The sequence below is a fragment of the Heloderma suspectum genome, chromosome 9 (genome assembly GCF_057233095.1).
Source record: "Heloderma suspectum isolate Gila_16-S chromosome 9, 16-S_ref, whole genome shotgun sequence".
Classification (NCBI taxonomy): domain Eukaryota; kingdom Metazoa; phylum Chordata; class Lepidosauria; order Squamata; family Helodermatidae; genus Heloderma; species Heloderma suspectum.
Window position 1 is genome coordinate 14,564,413 of NC_139466.1, and position 25,045 is coordinate 14,589,457.

General features: G+C 45.8%; 1 protein-coding gene across 3 annotated transcripts; it reads left to right on the forward strand.

Annotated features, from left to right (window-relative positions):
* The first annotated feature begins 14,469 nt into the window (after positions 1–14,469).
* On the forward strand, positions 14,470–23,671 carry PGRMC1 (progesterone receptor membrane component 1). Of its 3 annotated transcripts, none has more exons than XR_014784803.1 (4): positions 14,470–14,860; positions 20,217–20,372; positions 21,125–22,261; positions 23,272–23,671. XR_014784803.1 is itself a non-coding variant. In XM_084813755.1 (3 exons), exons 1-3 carry the CDS (start codon positions 14,539–14,541, stop codon positions 21,229–21,231), a joined length of 585 nt encoding a protein of 194 aa, XP_084669881.1. In that variant the 5' UTR covers positions 14,470–14,538; the 3' UTR covers positions 21,232–23,671. The 3 variants fall into 3 exon arrangements, 1 of the variants encoding a protein (XP_084669881.1); XR_014784804.1 differs by having other exon boundaries at positions 21,125–21,673; XM_084813755.1 differs by having other exon boundaries at positions 21,125–23,671.
* The last annotated feature ends 1,374 nt before the right edge of the window (positions 23,672–25,045 follow it).

Consider the following 25,045-nt stretch of genomic DNA (forward strand, 5'->3'; position numbering starts at 1 on the left):
ATCTTGGAGCCCAAGAAAGTAAAATCTGTCACTGCTTCCATTTCTTCCCCTTCTATATGCCAGGAAGTGATGGGGCCAGATGCCATGACCTTAGTTTTTTTAATGTTGAGCTTCAAACCAGCTTTTACACTCTCCACTTTCACCCTCAACAAGGAGCTGCTAGATACAGCTTTAAAATAATGTCAGTTTTGTCCCAGAATTTTACCTGGATGCTCCTAATGGATCTCAGGATTCTAGTTAAACAACAAACCAGATCCTGCAAGCCTGAAGTCTGCCCACCCCCAATACAAAACGTGTTAGTGCCAGTCTCGTGGGTTAACTGGGAACTGCAGCCTGCTGGGATCTCCAATCTGGGACACCATCTGCCTGCCTCTCCATTCCAGGAGTAGCAAAAGAGGATAGCTAGCTTCTAAAAAGGCCCACTTCTCCTGATCTGCTGTGTCTGCATTAACTCATCCCAGTGCAGAGAAAGCAGAATCAGTGGTGCCCTTGCAGCCACCGGTTGCTCCATGTCAGAACCAGGGGCATCCCTCAACTAGCTGGCAGCAACTGGCGCCCATGGAGAACGTGCAATCGGCGCCACAAACCTCAAGGGCAGATCTATCTAGGCCGAGGTTTGGAGTAAACTGGGAAACATTTTGTCACTGTTTTCTGTTTAATGAAGAGCAGCTCCTCCCTTCCCCATCTTTGGAAGCAGAAATATTCTAATTTATAATAAAACGCACCCAAAATGTTGTGTTTTTTTTAAACTAAGCACTGTATCAGCACAGAGGGTCTGATAAAAACAACAAAGGAGAAGAGTGCAGCTGTCCTCTCTGTGAAGGAAGAGAAGTCCCATCCACATCGCGCAAGGGAGGTCCTTGGAAGAAGGGTCCTGATGCTTCCTCCGGGCAACATGGCCACCAAGGCGCAGCCAGCCCCTAGGCTCAGCCCTCCAAGGGCAAAGGAAGCGGCTGCTCTCGAGGGAGCCTCTCGCTCCATACCTCTGACTGGGAGAAGCAGCAGAGCAGGAGGCTATCCCACGGCCTTGCTCACCTCCACAGCCTCGGTCATCTTCCCTCTGCACACACATGTATTTGCATTCTTTTCCTTGAATTTGGTGCCCCATTTAACTTGGCGCCCTTGGCAACCACCTAGTTTGCCTATATGGGCAGGCTGCCCCTGGTCAGAACCTGGAACATTGTCTTTTCCTTGGCCTATGCATAGCAAAATACAATCATTGGTTTTCCAAAAGGCTCACTTTTCGAGTTCCTTTTCCTGTACTCTGTCACCTTTAGGCATAGCAACATTATATACGGTGTGCTTCTGACACTCTCCTATGTGCCCAAGAATAGCTAGCTATACATCAGGATCCTACAGCCACTTATGAATGGAAAACGGAATATTGGTGGAAAACAAAAGAGATTTAAAGATGTTCTTAAAGCTAATCTAAAAAAAAAATGTAACATAAGGCTTGAGAACTGGGAAGCTCTAACTCATGAGCATTCCAACTGGAGGTCAGCCTGTATTAAAGGCGCTATGGACTTTGAAGAAGCACAAGTACAGAGCAAAAGGGAGAAACGAGCTCAGCGGAAGGCACGTCAAGCAAAGCAAACCCTCACCGTGACCAACTTCCACCTGGAAACCTCTGTCCTCACTGTGGGAGGCTGTGTAGATCCAGAATCAGCCTTTACAGCCACCTGCAGACCCACTGCTAGAGATTAATGTGTTGATTGACCTGTCTTCTATGAATCTGTCTAATCCTTTTAAAGAGTTATCTATATAGACTCTATCTTTGGAAGACAATCTTACTCGGTCACGAGTGATCGCCATGATGATGATGAACAGCAGCACGTTATCTGCGCCTCTGGTCAAGGCAGAAGGAATCTAAAACATGACAGCATTGCTTTCTTTGCATCTTTTCCTGAATGCAGCTTGACAGTTTTGGAGCGGGCTGAGGAGCATTTCTTACTTTTTTCCTGGGCCTGGGGAACCAGAACACGCTTTGGGTGAAGGCAAAAGCTACCAATCATACCTAACAATGGGTGGTTACTGTGTGAACCCCATAAGGGTAGACAGAATATGTCTCAGTGAGTGATATCTTCCACAGACATCCCATCCATCATAATAATGGGCATTTCACTTGTATAACAACACATAATGAACATAATGCATAATAAACAGAACGGGAGAGAAATGCAGACTTCTCTTTATTATTATTATCACAAGGGAAATACCTGTGTGACAAGGAATAAATGACATGCTACAGGAGAAGTTGAGAGGAAAATTAGCCATGGGGAAAACTCCTTAGACCAAATTTTATGCTTGTTCTATCCCATCAGAGGCCATCACTGATCTATGCCAGGAGTGGGCAGACTTCCAGCTTGCAGAATCTGCTTGGTTTTTTACTAGATCCCTGAGGTCCACCAACCAGAGCCAGGTACAAAATAGTAGGGTGAACATACTCTTAGAATTAAGGAAGCAGGGTGCTTCTAAGGACATGCTCAGCTCAGTAAAATTGCTTTCAGTACCAGAACTAAGCTCACAGTTCAGTTGCACACTCCAGGTTTCCCTACCACATTTGCTTTCTTTTATTTATTTGTTTACAACATTTATATCCACATCTAAACAGATTCCAGAGCGGTTACCAACAAGAGATAAAATGCTTTCTTCCATCTCAGCAGCCAAATGTAGAGGGAGGGCATTGTTGCTGTTGTTAAACAATTGGTAGCTAGAAAGCCTTGGTGATCTATTGCCAAATTGCCCAGAGATCTACCCATAGATCCCAATCTACCTTCTTCCCACCCAATAGCCTATCTATCCATCATTGGCCTATTATTCCAATAAACTGTTCTGTCACTGGCTGTCTCTGGTCCATGCCAACAGTATCCCATCACTGCATCATCACTGCAGCTTGAAAAAAACAAAAATGACACAGGTGAAAATAATTCCTGATCCCAGTGGAAGAAGTGACAATATTTTGTTTTCTAGGGGGTCAAAAGGAGAAACTCATATTTTAAATTCAGGTCTTCCTTTGTGCATGGGCACCTCAGAACTTTAGCTCCAGATGCTATTTTCAGTACCAAGATCATCGCAGCCTCTGGTCCCCATCCGGACTCAGTAGAATAGGGCTTCCAGGCAGACCTAAGCCCAATCAGGTATTTCTGTAGAAATTATTTGTGTTGTTACAGTTGCTAGCCAACTATTCCTTTGTTATTCCAATTGCTGGTTAACAGCAGGTAGAGTGTCCAACCCTCTAACCACTACACCACACTGCCTTTCAGATTCTTGCATTGAGCTGGGGGGTGGACTAGATGACTCCCAAAGATCCCTTCCAACTCAAATATTCTATGGAAGATAGAACAGAAGAAAAGCAATTGGCAGCTGCTTTGGAAGAGACTGAAGCAGAGAGAGAGAGTTTTGAGCTGGAGTTAGGGGCACAGCCCAACGTGCTCTCTGGGGGCCTTGGAGGAGTGCCTCTTTGCCTCCACTTATGCTTGGCTGGCAGGCATATAAGTAAAGCAAATATCGCAAAGACACCTGAAATCCACAGTGCTCTTGAATCCAAAGGAAATGAAACTTTGGAACTTCTCATCAGTTAGAGATGCAGGAGCACAAATTGATGTCTCACTAAAATTTGCAAGGAAAAGCATCTTTCTCTCAGTGAAAACCACACAAGCGTCTTTCTCACTTGGTGACGACAACATAAAGTGAAATGGAACATTACAAAATTAACGCCACAGAAAAAGCATCCGTATTGCCCCAGACACACGTTTTGTAACAGTCAGTTCACCTACCTAGCTGCCAGTCACCAAGGCCTGGTTTTATACGTGCGTGTATATCACCCAGGTTTTCTATGCATTATTACGGTACACTCGAGCTGGTTCACACTTGCACATTAGTCACTGGATGACAACATTAGGGGATGACATGTCTATGTGAGAGAGAGAACACACCACACCAGGTGTAACTCCACAGGCAGAGTTTTCATGACACCCAGCTCCGCATCACACACTATGATGTTTGACTGAGGGTGTTTCCAGATGAGGCTTTTATTATGCATTTGCCCTGCCTCGTTCACAGAATGTCACAAAGGGTCCAGACGTCATCTTCTGTTTACAGCCCTCCTGTGTTTTCCCACCTTCTGTATTTCTTCTGTATTTTTTCTTCCCACAAAAATCTGATACGGAGGGGAAGACGGACTAGCTGCAAAATGTCTTTTGACTGGTAGCACTAGGAACTGTCCAGCTGGAAGCACCCCGACTTAACATATTCAGCTACAAATCATCACACATCAATGTACATTCCTTGATTACTCTACGCATGATACCTGGCAGTGCAATAGGAACATAGGAAACTGCCTTATGCAGAGTGAGTCAGACCACAGGTCCAGCTAGCCCAGTATTGTTGATCATAGAATAGTAGGGTTGGAAGGGGCCTGCAAGGCCATCGAGCCCAACCCCCTGCTCAATGCAGGAATCCAAGCCAGAGCATCAAATACTGATACTGACAGCTGCTCTCCAGAGTTTAAGAACATAAGAAGAGCCCTGCTGGATCAGACCAAGGGTCCATCTAGTCCAGAATTCTGTTTGCACAGTCGCCAACCAGCTGCCCACGGAAAATCCACAAGCAGGACAGGACTCCAATGGCACCCTCCAACCCATGTTCCCCAGCAACTGGTACATAGGCATACTGGAGGTAGCACATAGCCATAAGGACTATTAGCCACTGATACTAGGAGGCCTTCTCCTCCATGAATTTGTCTAACCCCCTTTTAAAGCTATCTAAATTGGTGGCCATCACTATCTCCTGTGGTAGCGAATTCCATAGCTTAACTATGTGCTGTGTGAAGGACGTCCTTTTATCTGTCCTGAATCTCCCACCTATCAGCTTCCTGGGATGACCCTGGGTTCTAGTATTATGAGAGAGGGAGAAAAATGTCTCCCTATCCACATTCTCCACACCATGCACAATTGTGCAGACCTCTATCATGTCTCCCCTGACCCTCCTTTTTTCCAGGCTAAACACTCACAGCTGTTGTACCCTTCTCTCATAGGGGCTCCAGCCCCTTGATCATTTTAGTTGCTCTTTTTGACACTTTTTCCAGCTCTCCAATATCTTTTTTTTAGGTGTGATGACTAGAACTGTGCACAGTATTCCAAGTGTGGTTGCACCATAGATTTGTGTAAGGGCAGGATGAAATTGGCAGGTTTCAGGCAGGATTCTTTCCTAGCCCTATGTGGAGAAGGTGGGGATTGAACCTGGGACTTTTTGCATGCAATGCAAGTGCTGTACCACCGAGCTACGTCCGTTAAACAGACTCCATTGAGAGGTATGGGGGGTGACCCAAGCTGCTTCGAGACACAAGAGTTTCTAGACCTACCAATCAAAATATATTGGGCAGCTAGTCCATCTTTTCCTCCGTAATGGATTTTTTGTGGAAAACACAGCGATGTAAGGACCAGTCTGTTTCAAAGAAAATGTTACAAAAAATATCCTTCCCTCCCAGCATTGTGTAGCTTTTATTAATGAAATTTTAAGTTCTTTTGTAACTCCTTTTCATCTCAAAAAACAAAAAAGCTACCCATATTGAGATTTTGGTGTTATGAAAAAGCATTATAATTTCGGCTGATTAATTTAAAAGGTTCAAAGACGGGTGATTAAACTTACGAAAGAATGATTTAATTGGTCAGCAGCCCTAAATGTTGTTGATTCACTGAAACTGTAGGATTTTAAACATTATTTTATCTAGAATCCGAAACACTAAGGTAAAACTTAGGTGTGCATTTTGACAGATTCTAACCACCGAGTTTAACAATCTTTTAATTCTTCTTCCATGGTTAATGTTTGTGTAAGCACTCCCCCATGTGGTGAAAGACAGAAGTAGAATTAAAGCTATAAAGCACATGAAGTGTATTTACGCAAACACCAGTGGGAGGGCCGGCCCTACCATTAAGCCGAGTGAGAGGACTGCCTCAGGTGGCCAAAATTGCAGGGAAGTGGTGACAGCCCCTAGCTGTTCCTCTTGAGCCCCCCAACCACTCCCTTCTGTTGGAGGGCAGAGCTGTGTGTGCCACATGGTCTATCTTGCACCCCCTAAACTAGCCTGCTACATCAGGTGCAATGGAGGATGTGATCCTGACACCAGTACAGTGCCATGAGGTGGGGAAAAAATCTGCGGAAAAAAATCAATTTCATAAATGTATGAGTAACAATAAATGGATGACATCACAAACTACAATAGATCGTTCCTTACTTCCATTAAGCCAGTCTGACAGTCCAATTCTATGCATGTTTACTCAGAAGTAAACACTGTTGTTTCCTTACTCCTAAGGGAGAGTGAACAACGTGTTCCCTTCCAGATTTTTTGGCCTACAACTCCCAACAGCTGTAGGGGGCATCACCAATACTGAGGGATTATGGGAGTTGTAGGCCAAAACAACTGGAGAGCCACAAGTTAGGGATTTTATTATATGAAGCAATATTAAAGTATTGCTAATAAATACATAAGTTACCCACCCCTGGTGTACAGACTCACAGCCTAAAATCATTAAAGGTACAATCCCAGGCATGTTTAGACAGGAAAAGTATCCTACAACTCTCAGCATGCTCTATCCAGCCATTTGTCTGGGGAGTGCTGGGAGTTGTAGAGCTTTTTTTCTGTCTAAACACGCATAGGGTTGCACCTTAAGGCTTCAATCCGATACCCACTTACTTGAGAGTAAGCCCCATTGAACTCACTTTGTGAAAATATATTTAAGAGTGCACCATAAATACATGCATACATGCATACATACATACATTTTGTTGTTGTTGTTGTTCAGTCGTTCAGTCGTGTCCGACTCTTCGTGACCCCATGGACCATAGCACGCCAGGCCTTCCTGTCCTGCGCTCTCTCCCGGAGCGTGCTCAAGTTCATATTCATTGCATCCGTGATGCTATCTAGCCATCTCATCCTCTGCCGTCCCCTTCTCCTTTTGCCTTCAGTCTTTCCCAGCATCAGGGTCTTTTCCAGGGAGTTTTCTCTTCGCATTAGGTGGCCAAAATATTTGAGCTTCAGCTTCATTATCTGTCCTTCCAATGAGCACTCAGGGTTGATTTCCTTTAGGATGGACTGATTGGACCTCCTTGCAGTCCAGGGGACTCGTAAGAGTCTTCTCCAGCACCACAGTTCGAAAGCATCAATTCTTCGGCGCTCAGCCTTCCTTATAGTCCAGCTCTCACAGCCATACATTACTACTGGGAAAACCATAGCTTTGATTAGACGGACCTTTGTCGGCAAGGTGATGTCTCTGCTTCTTACTATGCTGTCTAGGTTGGCCATAGCTTTCCTCCCAAGGAGCAAGCGTCTTTTAATTTCATGGCTACAGTCACCGTCTGCGGTGATCTTGGAGCCCAAGAAAGTAAAATCTGTCACTGCTTCCATTTCTTCCCCTTCTATATGACATACATACATACCTAAATACTAAATAAACGATGTCGCTTGTATGTCAGTTCACACCTGTATTGTGAACCCTCCTAACTCGGAGATAGAAAGCTAAAGAAACATCGGATTTAAATATCTCGTGCCAACCAAGTGATTTTGTTTCATTTGAGGTTTTTTGGATCTCCACTCATTCATTATTCTTGAACATTTGAAGTTGCCGGTACTTGACAAACTGGTTTAATGTTGCTAGAAACATTGGTGTTTGTGACAAACCGAGGAAGGAGTACAACGCACAATGCCAGAAATAACAGGATGGTGCTTGTAAAGACTCTTATTTACCCTCCCAGTCCTAATTTAAGGAAGCATCTGGTTGTACCTGTTCTTACCTCAGCAAACTTAAAAGCAGGAGTGTTGTTGCAACACCTTATTTTCAAACGCCTTGGGAAACGGCCTTCACTATCAGTGCACAATACGGCTGCCACGCGAAGGCGGCATCAGATTGATCCACCAAGTGGCTGACATCACCAGACTAACCTCCAGAGAACACTGTCACCGTCTAAGCTCTGCTCCCCACCTATCTCATCCCATCTCACTGTGCTACACCCAGGGCCGGCATCAGGGGTAGGCATGGCTGGTGCCTGCCAAGGACCACAGCCTAGAAGGGGCCCACTGACAAGAGCCCCCTGGACTTGCTCCTCCTCTCCACCCCTGCAACCTGCTTGTTCCCCTGTCTCTCTCTCTGGCCCAGACAACGGAGGTGGTGAGAAGGAGGGGCAGGAGATGCCACTGCTCTCGTGCTCTCTGGCTCTCTGCCTGCCAAGCAAGCAAGTGGGGGCCATGATGAGAAAGAGGAGCAGCAAGAGAAGCCAGTGACAATGCTGGTGAGAAAAAAGACTCACTGAGAGAGGAGGCCCATGGAGGGCATCATGCCCACGGGCCCTCAAAAGCCAGGAGCCGGCACAGGCCTGCACCTTTTCCCCAACGGTCACTGTTGACTGCTGGTGTTGCTGGACTGGGAAGTGAAAATCCATCTACCTCCAGAGGAGAGCTCCAATAAATCTGACTCTGCATCTCCTCTTAAAAAGTCTTGGGCAGGGAACGTGCTCAGTGGCCATGGAATGCCGACTGACTGGCCTGTTGGAGGCAGGGATGGAAAATCTGGGTGGGAGGAGGGACGGAATGGAACGTTGTGGAGGAGGGTATGGCTGGCTGACAGAGAGTGAACTGGAGTACTCTGCATTACAGCATACTGAGGCAGGTCCTACTTTTTATAAACAAAACTTCTATTTATTTTTTAAACTAACATGCCCACACCACACCATAACCCAGTCCAAAAAGCAGTTGAAAGGATAGGCTGCCTGCTAAATGTCTACTTCCTCACAACTTTTTGTACTTCTGCAAACTTCAGGGTCTCCCACCCCACCCCACCCCACCCCACCCCACCCCAATCCTGCTGATACCGCCTTCTTGTTTGTGGAGTGTGCAGTTTTGGCTACATAAGAACAGCCCTCCCAGCCTGAATGTTGGAAATAGAAGGAATGATGATAAGAACACAAGAGCCATGCTGGATCAGTCCAAGGGTCCATCTAATCCAGCATTCTGCTCACACAGTGGCCAACCAGCTGTCAACAATAAACCCACAAGCAGGACATGAGTGCAACAGAATTCACCCACCCATGTTCCCCAGCAACTGATGTACATAGGCTTACTGCCTCTGATAACAGGACCAGTAGCCAGTGATAGCCTTCTCCTCCAGGAATTTGTCTAACCCCCTTTTAAAGCCATCCAAATTGGTGGCCATCACTACAACCTGTGGTAGCAAATTCCATCGTTTAAGCACTGTGTGGAGAGGTCCTTCCTTTTGCAGTCAGGGCCAGAAATATTGGAACAAGGATAACTGCTTTGGCAGCTGGCCTCTGCACACCACCACATTGAAGTTGAAAGGAAACACATCCAGATGGGAGCGAAGTCAGGACTTTCAGCTGTAATTCAAGGGGGTTGACAAAAGTGGGGCACTAACCATTCAGGGAGTACAGCCAGTGGCATACACACACACACATCGTTGGTGGCTTATAAGTAATGGAACAAACCAACATCATTTCAAACTTAAAGATCGCCTTTAATACCTGGATGAAAATCCTTTGCCGTCAATGACTGCCTGAAGTCTGGGACCCATGGACATGACCAAATGCTGAGTTTCCTCCCTCGAGATGCTTTGCCAGGCCTTTACTGCAGCTGCCTTCAGCTTCTGCTTGTTTGTGGGTCTTTCTGTCTTCAGTCTTGTCTTCTATAAGTGAAAAGCATGCTCTATTGGGTTGAGATCAGGTGACTGACTTGGCCATTGAAGAACATCCCATTTCTTTGCCTTCAGAAACTCTTGGGTAGCTTTTGCTGTATGTTTAGGGTCATTATCCATCTGCAATATGAAGCCACGTCCTATCAGTTTGGCAGCATTCAGCCGAATCCAAGCAGAAAGTATAGCCCTATACACTTCAGAATTCATCCTGCTGCTTTGACCAGCAGTCAGGTCATCAATAAACACCAGTGACCCGGTTCCATTGGCAGCCATACATGCCCATGCCATAACACTGCCTCCACCATGTTTGACAGATGATGTGGTATGCTTTGGATCATGAGCTATTCCTTTCCTTCGCCATACTTTTCTCTTCCCATCATTCTGGGACAAGATAATCTTGGTTTCATCAGTCCAAAGAATCTTATTCCAGAACTGGGCAGGCTTTTTTAGGTGTTTGCTGGCAAAGGCTAATCTGGCCTTTCTGTTCTTGAGTGTTACCAGTGGTTTGCACCTTGTTGAGAAGCAAACCTTGTAGGCCCCTTCCAACCCTACTATTCTATGATGCCTCTGTATTTACATTCATAAAGCCGTCTCTTGACTGTAGATGCTGACAATGACATGCCTACCTCTGCAAGAGCATTCTTGACCTGACTAGTTGTTGTGAAAGGCTTCCTCTTCAGCATGAGCAGAATTCTGCAGTCATCCACTTTAGTTGGCTTCCATGGTCTGCCAGGCCTTTTGCTGTTGCTGAGCTTGCCAGTTAATTCCTTCTTTTTCAGGATGCTCCAAACTGTTGTATTGGCCGCTCCCACTGTTTTTGCTATTTCTCTGATGGGTTTATTTTGTTTCCTCAGCCTAATGATGGCCTCCTTCACCCGCATGGACACCTCTTTGGACTTCATGTTGGGGGTTCCAGTGAACAGCTACCACATGCAAATGTAACACTCAGAACCACCTCCAGGCCTTTTATCTGCTTGATTGGTCATGGGGTACCCAGGAAACAAGCCACACCTGGCCATGCAGCTGCTTGTCAGCCATTCATTCCTTTACTTATGAGCCACCAACGATGGGTGTGTGTGTATGCCACTGGCTGTCCTTCCTGAATGGTTAGTGCCCCCCTTTTGTCAACCCCCTTGAATTACAGCTGAAAGTCCTGACTTCCCTCCCATCTGGGTGTGTTTCCTTTCAACTTCAATGTGGTGGTGTGCAGAGGCCAACTGCCAAACCAGTTATCCTTATTCCAATATTTCTGGCCCTGACTGTATGTCCTGAATCTCCCACCAACCAGCTTCCTGAGATGACCCTGGGTTCTAGTATGATGAGAAAGGGAGAAAAATGTCTCCGTCTCCCCTTTCTCCACCCCATGCATAATTTTGTACACCTCTATCATGTCTCCCCTAACTTGCCTTTTTCCAAACTAAACAATCCCAGCTGTTGTAACCTAGGGGTGCTGTTCCAGCCACTTGATCATTTTGGGGCACAATCCTAAGCAGGTTTAGACAGAAAAAAGTCCTACAACTCCCAGCATTCCCCAGCTAGCTATTATCTGTCTAAACCTGCATAGAATTGTGCCCTTACTTACCCTTTCCTACACTTTTTCCAGCTCTCCAATATCTTTTTTTTAGGTGTGGTGACCAGAACTGTGCACAGTATTCCAAGTGTGGTCGCATCACAGATTTGTATAAGGGCAGTATATTGGCAGTTTTATTCTCAATTACCTTCCTAATTATGTCTAATATGGCGTTTGCCTTTTTTTTTTTTTTTTTACAGCAGCCGCACACTGGCTTGCTAATGGCATCTTCATTTCATTTCAGCTCTTCTATCCCATGGGAAAAAAAACAATTTCATTGCCCATAAGGGGCAGAACTATTACCATTTAGAGAGAAAAAAGAGGAGAGAATGCATCCTCTATTATGATGACACATACATAGGCATCAAAAGTATGCAGTTTGCTTCAGAACTATTGTCTATAGTATAGGCAAGTAAGGGAATTCCTTCAGTATCTCTGATGAGAGTAGAAGCCCACAGACGAAGCATTCCCTTTTACGCCTTCGTGCATGAGAAACGGGAGAATGCCTCTTGTGCAGATATGCCTCTGCTAGAGATGTGTACTCAGAAATAAATCTCATTGTGTTCAGGGGGACTTACTCCTAGTGACAGATGCTGAAGCCATGGAGGAAAAAAAAAATTAAAAATGGAAATTGGGAGTGGGGGGTGGCACATAGGCAATACTTATTTTGTTATCAAACCTAAATGTATTTTAGTGCTTTAACAACAGAAAATGCATCATTTGCAACAGGGACAGGCAGACTTCAGGCTCAGAGTTCACTAGAGCCCTGAGGTCCACCAACCAGAGCCAGATAGAAAACAATGTCTCAAGAAGGCGGATGTATGATTGCAGAACAAGGTGCCCTTGAGCACTCGCCCATCCCAGGTATTTAAAAACATAAGAAGAGCCCTGCTGGATCAGACCAAGGGTCCATCCAGTCCAGCATTCTGTTCACACAGTGGCCAACCAGCTGCCACGGGAAACCCACAAGCAGGGCATGAGTGCAACAGCACCTTCCCACCCATGTTCCCCAGCAACTGGTGTACTTAGGCATTCTGCCTCTGATACTGGAGGAAGCACATAGCCATCAGGACAAGTAGCCACTGATTGCCTTCTCCAGGAATTTGTCTAACCCCATTTTAAAGCCATCCAAATTAGTTGCCATCACTACATGTTGTGGAAGCGAATTCAATAATTTAACTATGCACTGTGTGAAGAAGTCCTTCCTTTTACCTGTCCTGGATCTCTCAGCTTCATGGGATGATCCCGCTGGGTCTTAGTATGATGAGGGAGGGAGAAAAATGTCTCCCTATCTATTTCCTCTACACCATGCATCATTTTTTACACCTATCATGTCTCCCCTCTCTCACCTTTTTTCCAGAAGCTAAACAGCCCCAGACATTTGTCTTCAGTACCAGAAATGAAGCTTGCAAGCGAATCTTTTCACACATGAATCACTTCTATTTGCCCTAAAAGTCTTTTGATTTCCTCCTAAATTAGGTTGATGTGTGGGGAAAGGGGCTTTTTGTTGTTTCTGTTGTTTGGGAACTGGAAACCCTGACTGATCTCCTGCAAATCACCAGGAGATCTACCAGGAGATCCCAATCAATCTTCTGCCCACCCTGGATTTATAATTTAGGGAGTTATATAAAGTTGTACTATTTGGCATAACAAACTAAAAAAAAAAAAGTTGAAAACAGAAACCATAAATTTTGCAGTAAACAAAAGAGAATATGTTATTTGGACGGAAAGTCCCATACAAACAGGAAATATTAAGGACTAGCACATATTTGGATCTAGAGTTAAACTTTATAATTACATTGAAAACAGATAAGTGTTGTGTATGTCTAGTATATACACAGGAATTAACATTTTCTAATGCTGGGTAGATTGTCTTACAAAAATTCTTCATTCTACACATTTTCAGTAAGTAAAACCTTGTCTTAAAAAGCATGTCGCTCGTTCCAAAAGAAAGCATTTCATAAAAGGGTGTGTTTTTTTCAGGGTTCCCCCAAAGTTCCAATTTTTAGTCCAAAAACGTGGAAATAAGGCCTCAGGGGAAAAAAAGGGGGGGAACTATTTACTCCCTGAAATTTTCTGTTTTTTCCCCCATGCGTTCACATCTCTGCTTCCAGCTAAGTGCATACAGGACTGCACCCTTAGCATGGTGTTTATCATCTGCAGCTTTTATAAGCACATCTATTTAAAAAAATTTAAAGTTTAAGTCGGGGCCCTTTTAGATGATTTAATGGTTTTTAGGTTGATTAATCTAACAGTTACATTCCAACTGATGAACTATTGCAGCTGTACTTTTCGCACTTGCAGTTCTTTTTTTTACAGCACACTCAGATAACCCCCATTGAGTCTGTGTGGATAGTGGCATTATATAGCTGAAACAACAAAGAGCCCTGTGGCACCTTACAAACTAACACATTTATGGGCCACCTTTTGCATTTAATTTCCTTTTGACCATCGTGTTTACAATTATTTACCACCAACAACAACAGTACTGGATATAAACGTGAAACTCTCTAAAATACTCCATGCATCTGATGAAGTGAGCTATATTCCATGAAGTGGTCAATAGTCCAGGAAACCTTACGCCATAATAAATGTGTCAGCCTTTATGGTGTTGCAGGATTCTTGGCCGTTTTTGCTGCAACAGACTAACACAACTAACCCTTTGGAAAACATATCGCGGAGTCGCTAGGCGGCTCTGGACTTAACCGAATCTTCCGGAAACCAGCCTTCCACAACCGCCCTCAGGATCTGGTGCACTACAACCCCATCTTCCCCAGACAGCCTGGCTTGGGGTGATGGGAGTTGCAGTCCAAGACATCTGGAGGGCGCCAGGCTGGAGAAGGATTTGGATGGAGTCTGGCGTTCTCCCGGGTCTGTGCGTCCTCTTGCAAAGAGGCCACGACGTTGTGTGCGTCGTCTAAGCCCTCCAGGGCAGTGCCCTTGCGCCCAGGTGAGCGGGCGTTCAGGACCGGCGCCGGCCACATCTCCCCCGCGAGGCGCAGGATCGCTCTCTTGCCGGGGACAAAGGGCTCTGCGGCAGCCGCGCCAGCGTCCCGGTCCCCGCCGCGTCCAGAGCCAGCTCCGCGCCTCCCACCGCGCCACCTCCCCGCCCGTTGATTCGATTGCAGCTCGCGGCGCCGGCCCGCCCCGGCTCCTCCTCCCGCTCCGCTTGCTCGGCTCGCCTGGCCCAGGAACTCCGCACCAGCAGCCCGACAGCGTCCCTTCCTTGCAGCAGCAGCAGCAGGAGGGGCGAGCGCAAAGACGGCGATGGCTCAAGAGGAGGCCGCCGCGGGCAGCGAGAGCGCCGAGGCGAGCAGCCCGGGCCTGCTGGTGGAGATCGTGAGCTCCCCGCTCAACCTGAGCCTGCTGGCCCTCTGCCTCTTCCTGCTCTACCAGATCGTCCGGGGGGACCGGCCCCGGGCCGGGCCCGACGGCGAGGAGGAGCCGCCGCCGCTGCCCAAGCTCAAGCGCCGCGACTTCACGCTGGCCGAGCTGCGCCCCTTCGACGGCATCCAGAACCCGCGCATCCTCATGGCCATCAGCGGCAAAGTCTTCGACGTCAGCCGCGGCAGGAAGTTCTACGGGCCCGGTGAGAGTCACGCCGCCCGCCCCGCGACCCCCGGGGAGGCAGGCGGAAAGTCGGCGGGGCGCAGGGTGGGGCGCAATTGGACCTGCAGTCGCCTGCTTCGGGTTAATTTGCCTCCGGCGCCGCGCGCGCCAGAGCACCGGCGGTGTTGTGTTTTGGCCTGGCCTGGCCTTGCTATAAGGCGTTTCCAAGGCTGCAAAGGCATCGCGGCCATGGTTTCGGTAGGGAGCCTCACAACGGCCCTGTAAGGTAGCCCAAGTCTTCAACCCTATATGGTTGAAGAAGCACGGTAGCCCAACGGCCCTGCAAGGCAGCCCAAGAATTCCCTACATGGTTGGAGAAGCAAGTACTGGCTTGCCTAGAAGGCCACATACAATCTAATCTAGATCTTCCGGCCCTCCCCAACCTGGTACTCTCCAGATGTGTTGGGCTACAATTGGCTGAGGAATGCTGGGAGTTGTAGTCCAACACATCTGGAGCAGAGGGCACAAGGTTGGGGAAGGCTGCGGAGAAGTAAGCCCTATTGACCTCAGTGGGGCTTACTACAGAGCAAGTGTGCATTGGATTCTAGCCTTAATTATTTTAAGAACATAAGGGTGCAATCCTGTGCATGTTTAGACAGGAGAGAGAGAAAAAGACCTACATGCATAGGATTGCACCCTTATGTTCTTAAAATAATAATTCCCCAGCAACTGCATACAGAGGCATATTGCCGCCAACGTGGCGATATTGTGGCAGGTCTCTGTTCTCACATACCTGCAGCTTGATCCCATTTATGTTAGCTCAGGAGTAATTTCAGTGGGGCTTACTCGCAAGTAAGAGCACATCCAATCGCAGTGAGGGCCTAGGCATGTCTACTCAGGAGTAAGTCATACTGATTTCAGTGGGGCTTACTCTGAAGTAAGTTTGCATTGGATCATAGCCTTCACCAGGAGACTGCAACATCCTTGTATTAAACTGGAATAACCATCACTATTACTACAAGTTATTAATTTTCCCTGCTCTGGATATATAATTTAAAGAATGGCTTTGACCATATAGGTGTATTTTACATTCTTTAATGACGCTGATTCGGAGCATGTGGTTACTCATCTATCATAATGCATACCCAGTATTGCTCCATTTATGCCACACATGATCATTTGCAAGGCATACCAGCTCCTGGCCCAGTTGCATCATGATTCCATCCATAAACAATGATTAAAGGTGAATCACGTGCTCTGGCAATGATTCACCAGCGAAATGCTTGTTGGGACTCCCATCATGGGTTGCCTTGCCCTCTTTTTCACTTTCACCGTGGGTTGTAAACATGACTTTAATTGAATGAAGTCCATTTTCAACCCCCTCGAGCATCCTGATTTGTGTGTGCAAAAATGTGTCGTGGTGGAGGGGAGAGGGTGTTAAATCTTGTTACAGGGTTGTGACAGAGATGGAGGAGAGAAATATTTAAGGGCACAATCCTATGTGTGTTTAGACAGAAAAAAAGTCCTACTAATACACAAAATAACACACACTCGCACTCACGCCTTTTATATGCTCTATAAATTGTATTTTTACTCTTTCGTTAGGCAGTGAGCTCCTGTTTTGGCCTTTTTACTGTAGATGTTCCATAAGCATATTGGATATAGACTAAGAATTATAATGGCAAAATTCTTTTGTTTCTTTAGTGATCTTGATTTATTATTATGTATGTTCTTCCACTTGTTGCTGTCTTATTTTGTTAACTTTATTTTGAAATAAAATAAAGTGTCATGAAAAAACGGCCTACAGCTCCCAGCATTCCCCAGCCAGTATGGCTGGCTGGGGAATGCTAGGAATTGTAGGACTTTTTTTCTGTCTAAACATGCACAGGATTGCACCCTAATACACTGCCATTAATGTACATGGCGCTTCAGAGTTACGTAAAGAAATGATACAACTCCCTGCCCCCAACAGCTTACAATCCAAGTTTTCAGTGTCTTTCAAACCATGCAGGGCTGAGGTGATGCAAGGAAGTCTGGATACCTGAAAACGTAAGAACATGAGAATTATAGATTGTAAGCTCCTTCCAGCAAAGAACTGGCTGTATGTACCCTCTGAAGCGCCCTGCATGCTGGTGATGCTTATGTAAATAATAATAGAAATGTCAGACTTGTTTGTCCATCTAGCCCAGTACTGTCTGTTCTTGACTGTCAGTGGCCTTCCAGGGTCTTCAGCAGAGGTTTTTCCATCACTGGCTACCTGATCCTTTCAATTGGCGATGCCAGGAATTGAACTGGAGCCTTCTGGATGCAAGCATTTGGAAATAGGAATCTCATAATACTGGATTCGTTTCGACTAAGCAGCACAGGTTGGGGCCCAGGCTGGAACCGACCCTGAAGCAGAAGGATGCAGAACCTCCATTTTCTCACGGCATAAAAAGCATTATGCGGCTGGGAAACTGAAGGGGTGTGTAGCTGAGTTATGGTTGGTTGTAAAGCCCCACACCAGAATACTGAGGGGGTACAAGTTAACCCAATTAATTGCGATAATGCTTAGCATGTGCATATACTGCTATGTCCCCCTCCCCTTTTTTTGAGCATTCAGTGTGCTTTAGATGCATTGACTCAGCAATCTGTACAACAGCCCTGCATGGTGGCCGTGTATTATTCCCCTGTTGCAGGGGTTTCCTGAAAGGTAAAAGTGGCTTGCCAAAGGCCACTTGGTATGTTCTTGGCTAAGAGGAGATTTGAGCCAGGAATTTGCTCATCTTTGAGCCGCTCTGTTGGACCCACTCTTAGCTGTCAAACTTATAGCTGCAGAGGAGAAACTTATCCCAGTGAACTTACTCCGTGGCGGAGCACCTGCTTTGCATGTAGAAGGTCCCAGGTTCGATCCCCAGCATTTCTAGGTCGGGCACTCCCGCCTGAAACTCCGAAGAGCTGCCGCCGGTCAGTGTTGGCAATACTGGGCTAGGTGAACCAATCGTCTGACTCAGTATAAAACAGCTTCCTGTGTTCCTATCTTGCCTTGGTTTGTGCAGTAAAGCAAGCGGTGTCTGTCTCTCCTAACAGATGCACCACGGCCGTTCCACACGACCAGGCTTTTGCGTGATCATCATGGTTGTGTGAATCGGCAAAATGGACTCCACACCTGCACATGAGAAGAAGGGGGAAAGGGGGCAGGGTAACAGGCAGGCAGTGGTCTAAGCACAGAGGTGGGCAGAAGCTAGATTTCCAGACGTCTTGGACTTCAACTCCCAGAAGTCCCTGCCAGCATGGCAGGAGTGCTGGGAGTTCAAGCCTAAAACATTGACTTTCTGCCCACCCCTGTAGCGTATGTATATGTGTGTGAAATATAAGCATCAGTATAAGGTCGAAGGATCGGGTAGTGGGAACTTTGGGAGGGTTGTACCCTGGAACAGCCTCTCAGATGCATTGCCCAGCTCCCTTCCACCTTGATTCCTTGCCTAACCTGCCGGGCCTGTTCTGTAAAGGGGCTTATACCCCAGGCACTGGAAGAGGGAGGGGAGTGGAGCTGGCCTTGAGCTTTGCCTTGCATGTAATCTGTGTGGGAGGAGGGAGGTTACACATTACACAAAGCCCAGAAGCGTCTCCTCGGAGCTTTCCCTCCTCCTTGAATATTGGGCAAGCTGGAAGGAGAGCTTGTGCGCAGTCACAGGATCCACAGAGGCCCTATGTAGCTAGCCAAACAAGCCGTTTCTCTTGCACAGCTTTAGTATTTGCATTTACATCCTACTTTTTCTCCAGAGACCTAGGACTAAACTACACAAATGCATGTGATAAAATGCCAGTGGCCACTTCTTCATTGCAGAGGGGGTGGGGGAGGTCTTTGTCCTTTTTCTACCACATTCCCTCCTGCAGGTTCTGGGTGTGTGTACAAGATAGATACATGATGATGGAGCCCTCTGGGGAGGCAGTGGGGATGCGGGGGGAGCAGCTTAGAGGCAGAAGTGGAGAAGGAAAAGCAAAAGGTTTTTGTTTTTGCAAAAAAGGAAATGAGGAAGATTTAAGCACCCTCTTAATTACCTATTCACACCGCTTCTCCAGTGCTAATCCCCTTTGCTTTACTGTGAAAAAGCAAACATTGGTGTTTTCCCACACACCTTTATGTATACAGGGGAGCACAGTTGGCTGTTCCTCTTGTTTAAACCTTGCACAAAGCCTGTGAGGTAGGCTAGGCTGAGAGAGAGGGCACAACTGGTCCAGGGTCAATTAGTGAACTTCTTGGTTGAGCGGGGATTTGAACCCAGTCCACATAAACCATGCAATGCTGGCCTAAAGGGTTTCAAATCTATCACCACCCTTCCTTTTTCATTCCTCTTGAGTTCTTCCTGCCTACTAAAATCTGGGCTTGTTCTGCCCTCTTTCTATCTCCTTACGTTCCTCCTTTCTTCTTTGCGATGTGCTGCTACAGTTCCCATTTTTTCTCCCACCCCACCCACATGCATCATACTCGTTCTTGAAAATAACTAGGTTCTTACCTAAATCAACTATGTCTAGCATGAGCACCAGACAAACTCAGAATCTGGCGTTTATCATCTTGAGAATCCAATCTCACATACTTTGGAAGGGGGTGCGGGGAGAAGTTTCTAGCCCTCAGGATGCAAGAGAATCCATGTCAGGGGGAAAGTTCCAAAATGTGATTGAGTAGGAATTCGGTTTTGGGGGGAAGAAGCTTTGATTGCTGTAGGGATTTTAACATACTTAAAATTCCTGGGCTCCAGCAAACTATTTGTAGGAGGGAGGGAATGATGAGCTGAGATAAGTTACTGATTTACTTTACCCTTCTACTGTCTAAAGTCTTTAGAGAAGCCTGCCAGAATTGCCTATGTAGAGAGGGAGGCTTGCTCAAAATAACTGCTTTCTCAAGACTTCCCCAGAAAGGACTGCATAGAAAAGACAGTGCAGTGAGGAGATGCATTTAACTCTGGTGATCAGTACAGATCAGCCTTCCCTAAATTGGTCTTCTTCAGATGTCCTAGACTATACCTGGCATGGGCCAGCTGATGGGGGTGAGGGGTGGCAGGAGGGAGGGAAGAGACTTTGTGTATATATGAGTTGCGGGGGCATATATACATTTTTTCTCAAGAGGAACATTTCATTCATTCATTTATTGCATTTATATCCCGCCTTTTTTCCTCTTTCAAGGAAATTTAATCTAAAAGAACTTCCCCTGACCTGGTGCGCTGCAGATATTTTGGACTTCAGCTCCCATCAGCCCGAGCCAGCATGGCCAGTGGTCAGGAATGCTGGGAGTTGTAGTCCAAAACATCTGGAGGCCACCAGATTTGGGAAGGCTGCTCTAAAACATCACGTGTACTTGGCCTCATGAGCAGGGAGATACCAGCGTTCTAATATCTCATTCTTCTTCCATGAAGAGGGCCCTTATGGGATTTTTGCTGGAAGGGATGCGTCAAGAGGCCTCGCTACCTTCTGTCTGGATAAAGAAGCGCTGAAGGATGGATATGATGACCTTTCTGATCTTGACGCCACACAGAGGGAGACCTTGAGCGACTGGGAACAACAGTTCACATGTAAGCATTTCGAATCTTGCGTTGCCCAAGACTTTCAGGGTTTGCACACTCCCACTACATTCACAAGAACACACCATTGTACATCAAGAACTATGTGTCAGGTACTGAACCTGCCTCTTTGTTCTATTTTTTAATTGGCCCTACAACAAGCTGAAGTTGGCTTCTATTTGTGCTGCTAAATAGTGCTACTAACTGATGCAAAGCACAATTCCAGGCATGTTTACTCAGAAGTAAATCCCTCTATGTGCAATGGGACATACTGTCAAGTGTGTGTGCCTAGGACTGTAACCATAAAACTGGAGGAGCTCCTTTTGTACATGGGGAACCTGACACAACTGTTTGTATATGAACACCTTTTGGCAGACAGTCCAGATTTTCTCACTGCGAAATCTAAATAGAACTAGTTTCTCTTGGCTCCAGTATTGGTGTCAAGCATGCTGTTATTTTACCCTTAAAAAGCAGGGGTGTTGAACCTCTTTCAGCAAAGGGTTCAGAGAAGCTCTCAGGGGCCACATTTTAAAGGTGGACAGGGTCAAAGGCAAAGGGGGTGAGGCCAAAATATGGAAAAATACCTACATGTTTTCACTTAAAGCACTTACTGCCAGTAACTAAGCCTTAGGAGAGGCATTTCAACCTTTTAGAAGGGGGGGGGGGGCGTGCAAAAGCCAGGAAAATACCAAACAGCCAGGGGAAAGTTGGTACCTAGAGTCTGTGGATGTTTAGTAAAATGATGTTTTCCCTTTCTTGTTCAGTTAAATACCACTATGTAGGCAAACTGTTGAAGGATGGAGAAGAGCCCACCATATATTCAGATGATGAAGAAGGAACAAAAGATGCTAAAGATCGCAAGAATGATTAGCAGACACAGCAAAGAACAATCTGGAGGTTGTTGGAGGGGTTATTTTTAAAGAACCTTTTGTCACATTCCAGTTCTGTTTTAGCAATTTTCCGTTTAGCAAAAACGGCAATAAGCCGTTTTTAGAAATAGTACAACTTGCAGCGAATTAGCTATAATTAAACACATTTTAATCTATGTTCCCAAGTAACCTTGCTAGTCACTGCTGAGCTTCTTAAACCAAAGCTGTGTGACCCACTTGGCATTGCAGCAACAGAACCCCAATTTTATGGTAAATAAAGGGTACAGTCACCAACACCCTGATGCTGTGCAATTTCCATTTCTTTAATGATGCTTCATAAAGGGTATCCATGGAAGTCCTATTGAAAGGACATTGCGCAGCTGTGGTACTTGATGAATGGTGCCCAGTGAACAAAAGAGTGTATTAAGGTGGCTTTTCCCACTGGCCCCTTCCCCTTTGTTATGAATTGATGACGAACAAAATGCTTCTCTGCAGCATTCTATTCCATAATTCCCATTCCCTTACCACAGTAACTAAAAAATTTTTTTACCTCTGTTTACCAATCACTGTTCCATCATAGCCCTATACTTACACACCACTTAAATGAATTATGGCTGTTGCAAGTTGCTTCTTTTGGGAATCTGTATAGTTTATGCAGAATCCAGATCATTGTAAATATTTTGGTGTAGGGACCTATGACTTATTCGTAATGGACTACACAAATATGGAGTTCTTGTTGAAAAAAAGTGCTTTTTATATAGACATTTGCACCCGTGTCTACAACAGACTGGGTTAGTTTCAAAATAACTTGCTGAAAAATGTTGAATCCCTTGCTGTCTTTCAGAGTTGCATAAGCTAAGTAGCTTGCTTCATTTACTTTTAATATATGTCTTCAGGACTGATTATCTAATGTATGACCATGGTAAGTTAAAACAGCTAAAGCAACCTATCAATGTGTCCTTGGAAGTCCCACTGAGTTCAGTGGACTTACACCTGAGTAAACGTACACAGATTTGCAGCCAATCTGCTAATGCCACCCCCTTGAAAATGGTCTCTCCTAGACTTCCCCAACCTGGTGCCCTCCAGGTGTGTTGGGCTACATCAATCATCACCAGCCAACATGTCCATGCTGGCTGCAGACAATGGGAGTTAACAGCCCCAACACTTCTGAAGGGCACTGCGTTTAAGGGTAAAACTTGTATCTCCTATTCATAAGCCACTTGCTCCACCTTGAGAGTACAATTCTTGGCTGCTTTTGCTTGGCAGCAGGATGAAGCACATAATATCTGAAGAGAAGCTCAAGGAACCCACTGCAGTAAACTTAAGGGAAAGCGTAATAATGGCCTGTGCTGGATGAAACGAAGGGAAAAGCCTTTGCACCAGGTTGTATTAGAATTGTTTGACTCAAACAGGATTAGTGCACCACGCGACCAGCAGAAATTTACTGATGAAGCCTCTAACGAACTGTGGGCCAATGAAGCAATGGATTCCAAACTTCAAGCAAAGGAAGTTTAGGTTGGAGAGAAGAATGTATGAGGATCTAGTTGAGCAGTGGGAGGAGTTACCAGCATAAGGTGTGCTGTCTGCTATGCTGGAGCCTGGATAAACTGTTGCATATGTACAGTTTTAACTCTAGGGCTGTGGAGCCTAAACTATAATCTTCGGAACTGTAAGATTCATCGGAAGCTCACCAACATTCCTTGGTTACAAGAAACAGTAATGGAGACGAGCTTCACTTCATATTCACCATTACTGTATAGCTGCAGGGAAACTCTGTTGGTTTACTTGAGGCAACAGTGAAGCCCATATCAGGCATAGCCAGTACTATCACATGAGCAGACAGTGCATCCTGAAAATCTTTGCAACGGGGGGGGGGGGGGGCGCTCCTCAGCGGGCAAATAAACTTAGGAAAAGTTCCACCAAAAGTATGTAGCTTGAAAACACACACACACACACACACACACCAGTTTTAGGAACACTAGCAGTGGAGGTGGATGGATTAAGTTTGTTGTACCAATGTAGGTGTATGTGTGTCTTACTAGGTCCTCTTTCTCCCCCCCCCCCTTTTACATTCTTTGCACAAAGCAGTAAGTGTCGTATCCTTGAAATTTTATTACTCAAAACACAATGCAGAGTTCAGAATCTGTTAGCTACCATCACTACCCCTCCTTAACTGTGAGATGTTGTACAGATTTTTACCTGTTGGTAACACTAGGCCTTAAAAACAGATAGTTGGCTGAAGTGTTACAACCTACCTCTGGGAGTTTTAGGCTAATTGGTGGGTAAACTAAATGTTCTTTAGTGGTGCAGTATCTTTTTTTTTTTTAAAGTCATTCATCCTTGCAAAACTGGCTTTGGGTGATGTTGTTTCAAATCAAGGGTGAGAAGCTTGTATTTGATTTGGTTTCTAAGGCAAAAAATTAAAGCCATCCTAGAAATGTGGCACCTCTTTATTTGTCCTAAAACTAAAGACAGTATTTTAGTATTCCTCCGTCACTATGGAAATGAAGTGATCATGGAATCTCTCAAATGTGTTTCTTCCAATCCTTACGCTGCCAGTGAAATAAATATTTATGATTAGGAGCCCATTGTTCATTCTAATCTTTACACATTCAGAGAAGGAATCTAACGAACAGAAGGTTGAAGCAAGTTCACAGGTTGTCAGCCCAAGGTAAGAAATTGGATAAATAGGCCTGTGGAAGGGAAGCTACATAACTATCTGGAAAAAGAGATAAAACATAAGCTTTCTCCCCTCTTGAAATTTTCATCCTAATGTACTATGTCCCACAAGGCTAAGGTGTTTTTACTCCCTTGACAAGAGTGAAGGCAGTCGCTTCAAGGAACAGATTTTGGGCACCGTTAAGGACTGGGAACACATTTTCTAACAAAATATTTTTACTGGGGGATGGAAGGTGACTTCAGGTGTTAAAACCGTTTGGGCTGGCCCTGAGGTGTGATTTTGTACTAGTGTGAAAACAACTAAAGATAAGTTAAATATCCACAGCAACATTTCCACTGTTCTTACTTTCTCTCCGATATATAACTTCCAAGCAGGGTTTGAAGATGAATTCGTAGGCATGGGGTGGGCAATTTGTGGCCCTCAGAACCTTTGGGCTACAGCTCCCTTCACCATTGTCTATGCCAGCTAGGGCTGATGGAAGCTGTAGTTCAAAACATCTGGAGGGCCACAAGTTGCCTGCAGCTGTTGAAGGTTTTTAGTTGAATTACCAAGATTATGAATGTGAGTTCCTGTGCTCTGAGACAACAGTAGGCAAAAAACTTAGAATTCATTTCTTTAGGTCTGCACCTTTAGTCATTTAGGGCACAATCCTATCGGGAGAGGCGGCTGCCTCCGAACTCAGAGGTTACTGCGTATCCAATGCAGGGCAGGAGAAGCGTGGAGGGGATCATCCCCTCTACACTTCAGCCGCCCTGCATTTACAGCTAGACAGCCGATTTTGGATGCCTAGCCATGGGGCCTTGGAGCATGGGAAGCAGCAGCCAGACAACATGTAGGATGTGTCATACCGACATTTCCGACTATCCCGACACGCCCCCAAGAATGCGTCGTTTTTGGCGCTCCGTGCTCCTCTTCGGAGCGTGGGGCCGCTCCACCTATGAGACCGTGCGGGAGGGTGTAGAGGTCGGTTCTCGGGGAACCAACCTATCCTACGGCTATCTAGTCACTGACTATACACCAATCAACTTGTGGATTTCCCTAGTCAGAAGTCAGGTTCCATAATGCCTCTCAGAATTGCAACAGAAAGTAAACTACCCAATTCCTGTCACATCTCCCGGCAACTCACTCGGAATGGT

Excerpts from the sequence above, each read along its gene's own strand:
- PGRMC1 (XM_084813755.1), top strand. The coding sequence starts at position 14,539 with ATGGCTCAAGAGGAGGCCGCCGCGGGCAGCGAGAGCGCCGAGGCGAGC. Across the intron at positions 14,861-20,216 it reads CAGGAAGTTCTACGGGCCCG|AGGGCCCTTATGGGATTTTT; the intron begins GTGAGAGTCACG and ends TCTTCCATGAAG. Across the intron at positions 20,373-21,124 it reads CTGGGAACAACAGTTCACAT|TTAAATACCACTATGTAGGC; the intron begins GTAAGCATTTCG and ends TTTCTTGTTCAG.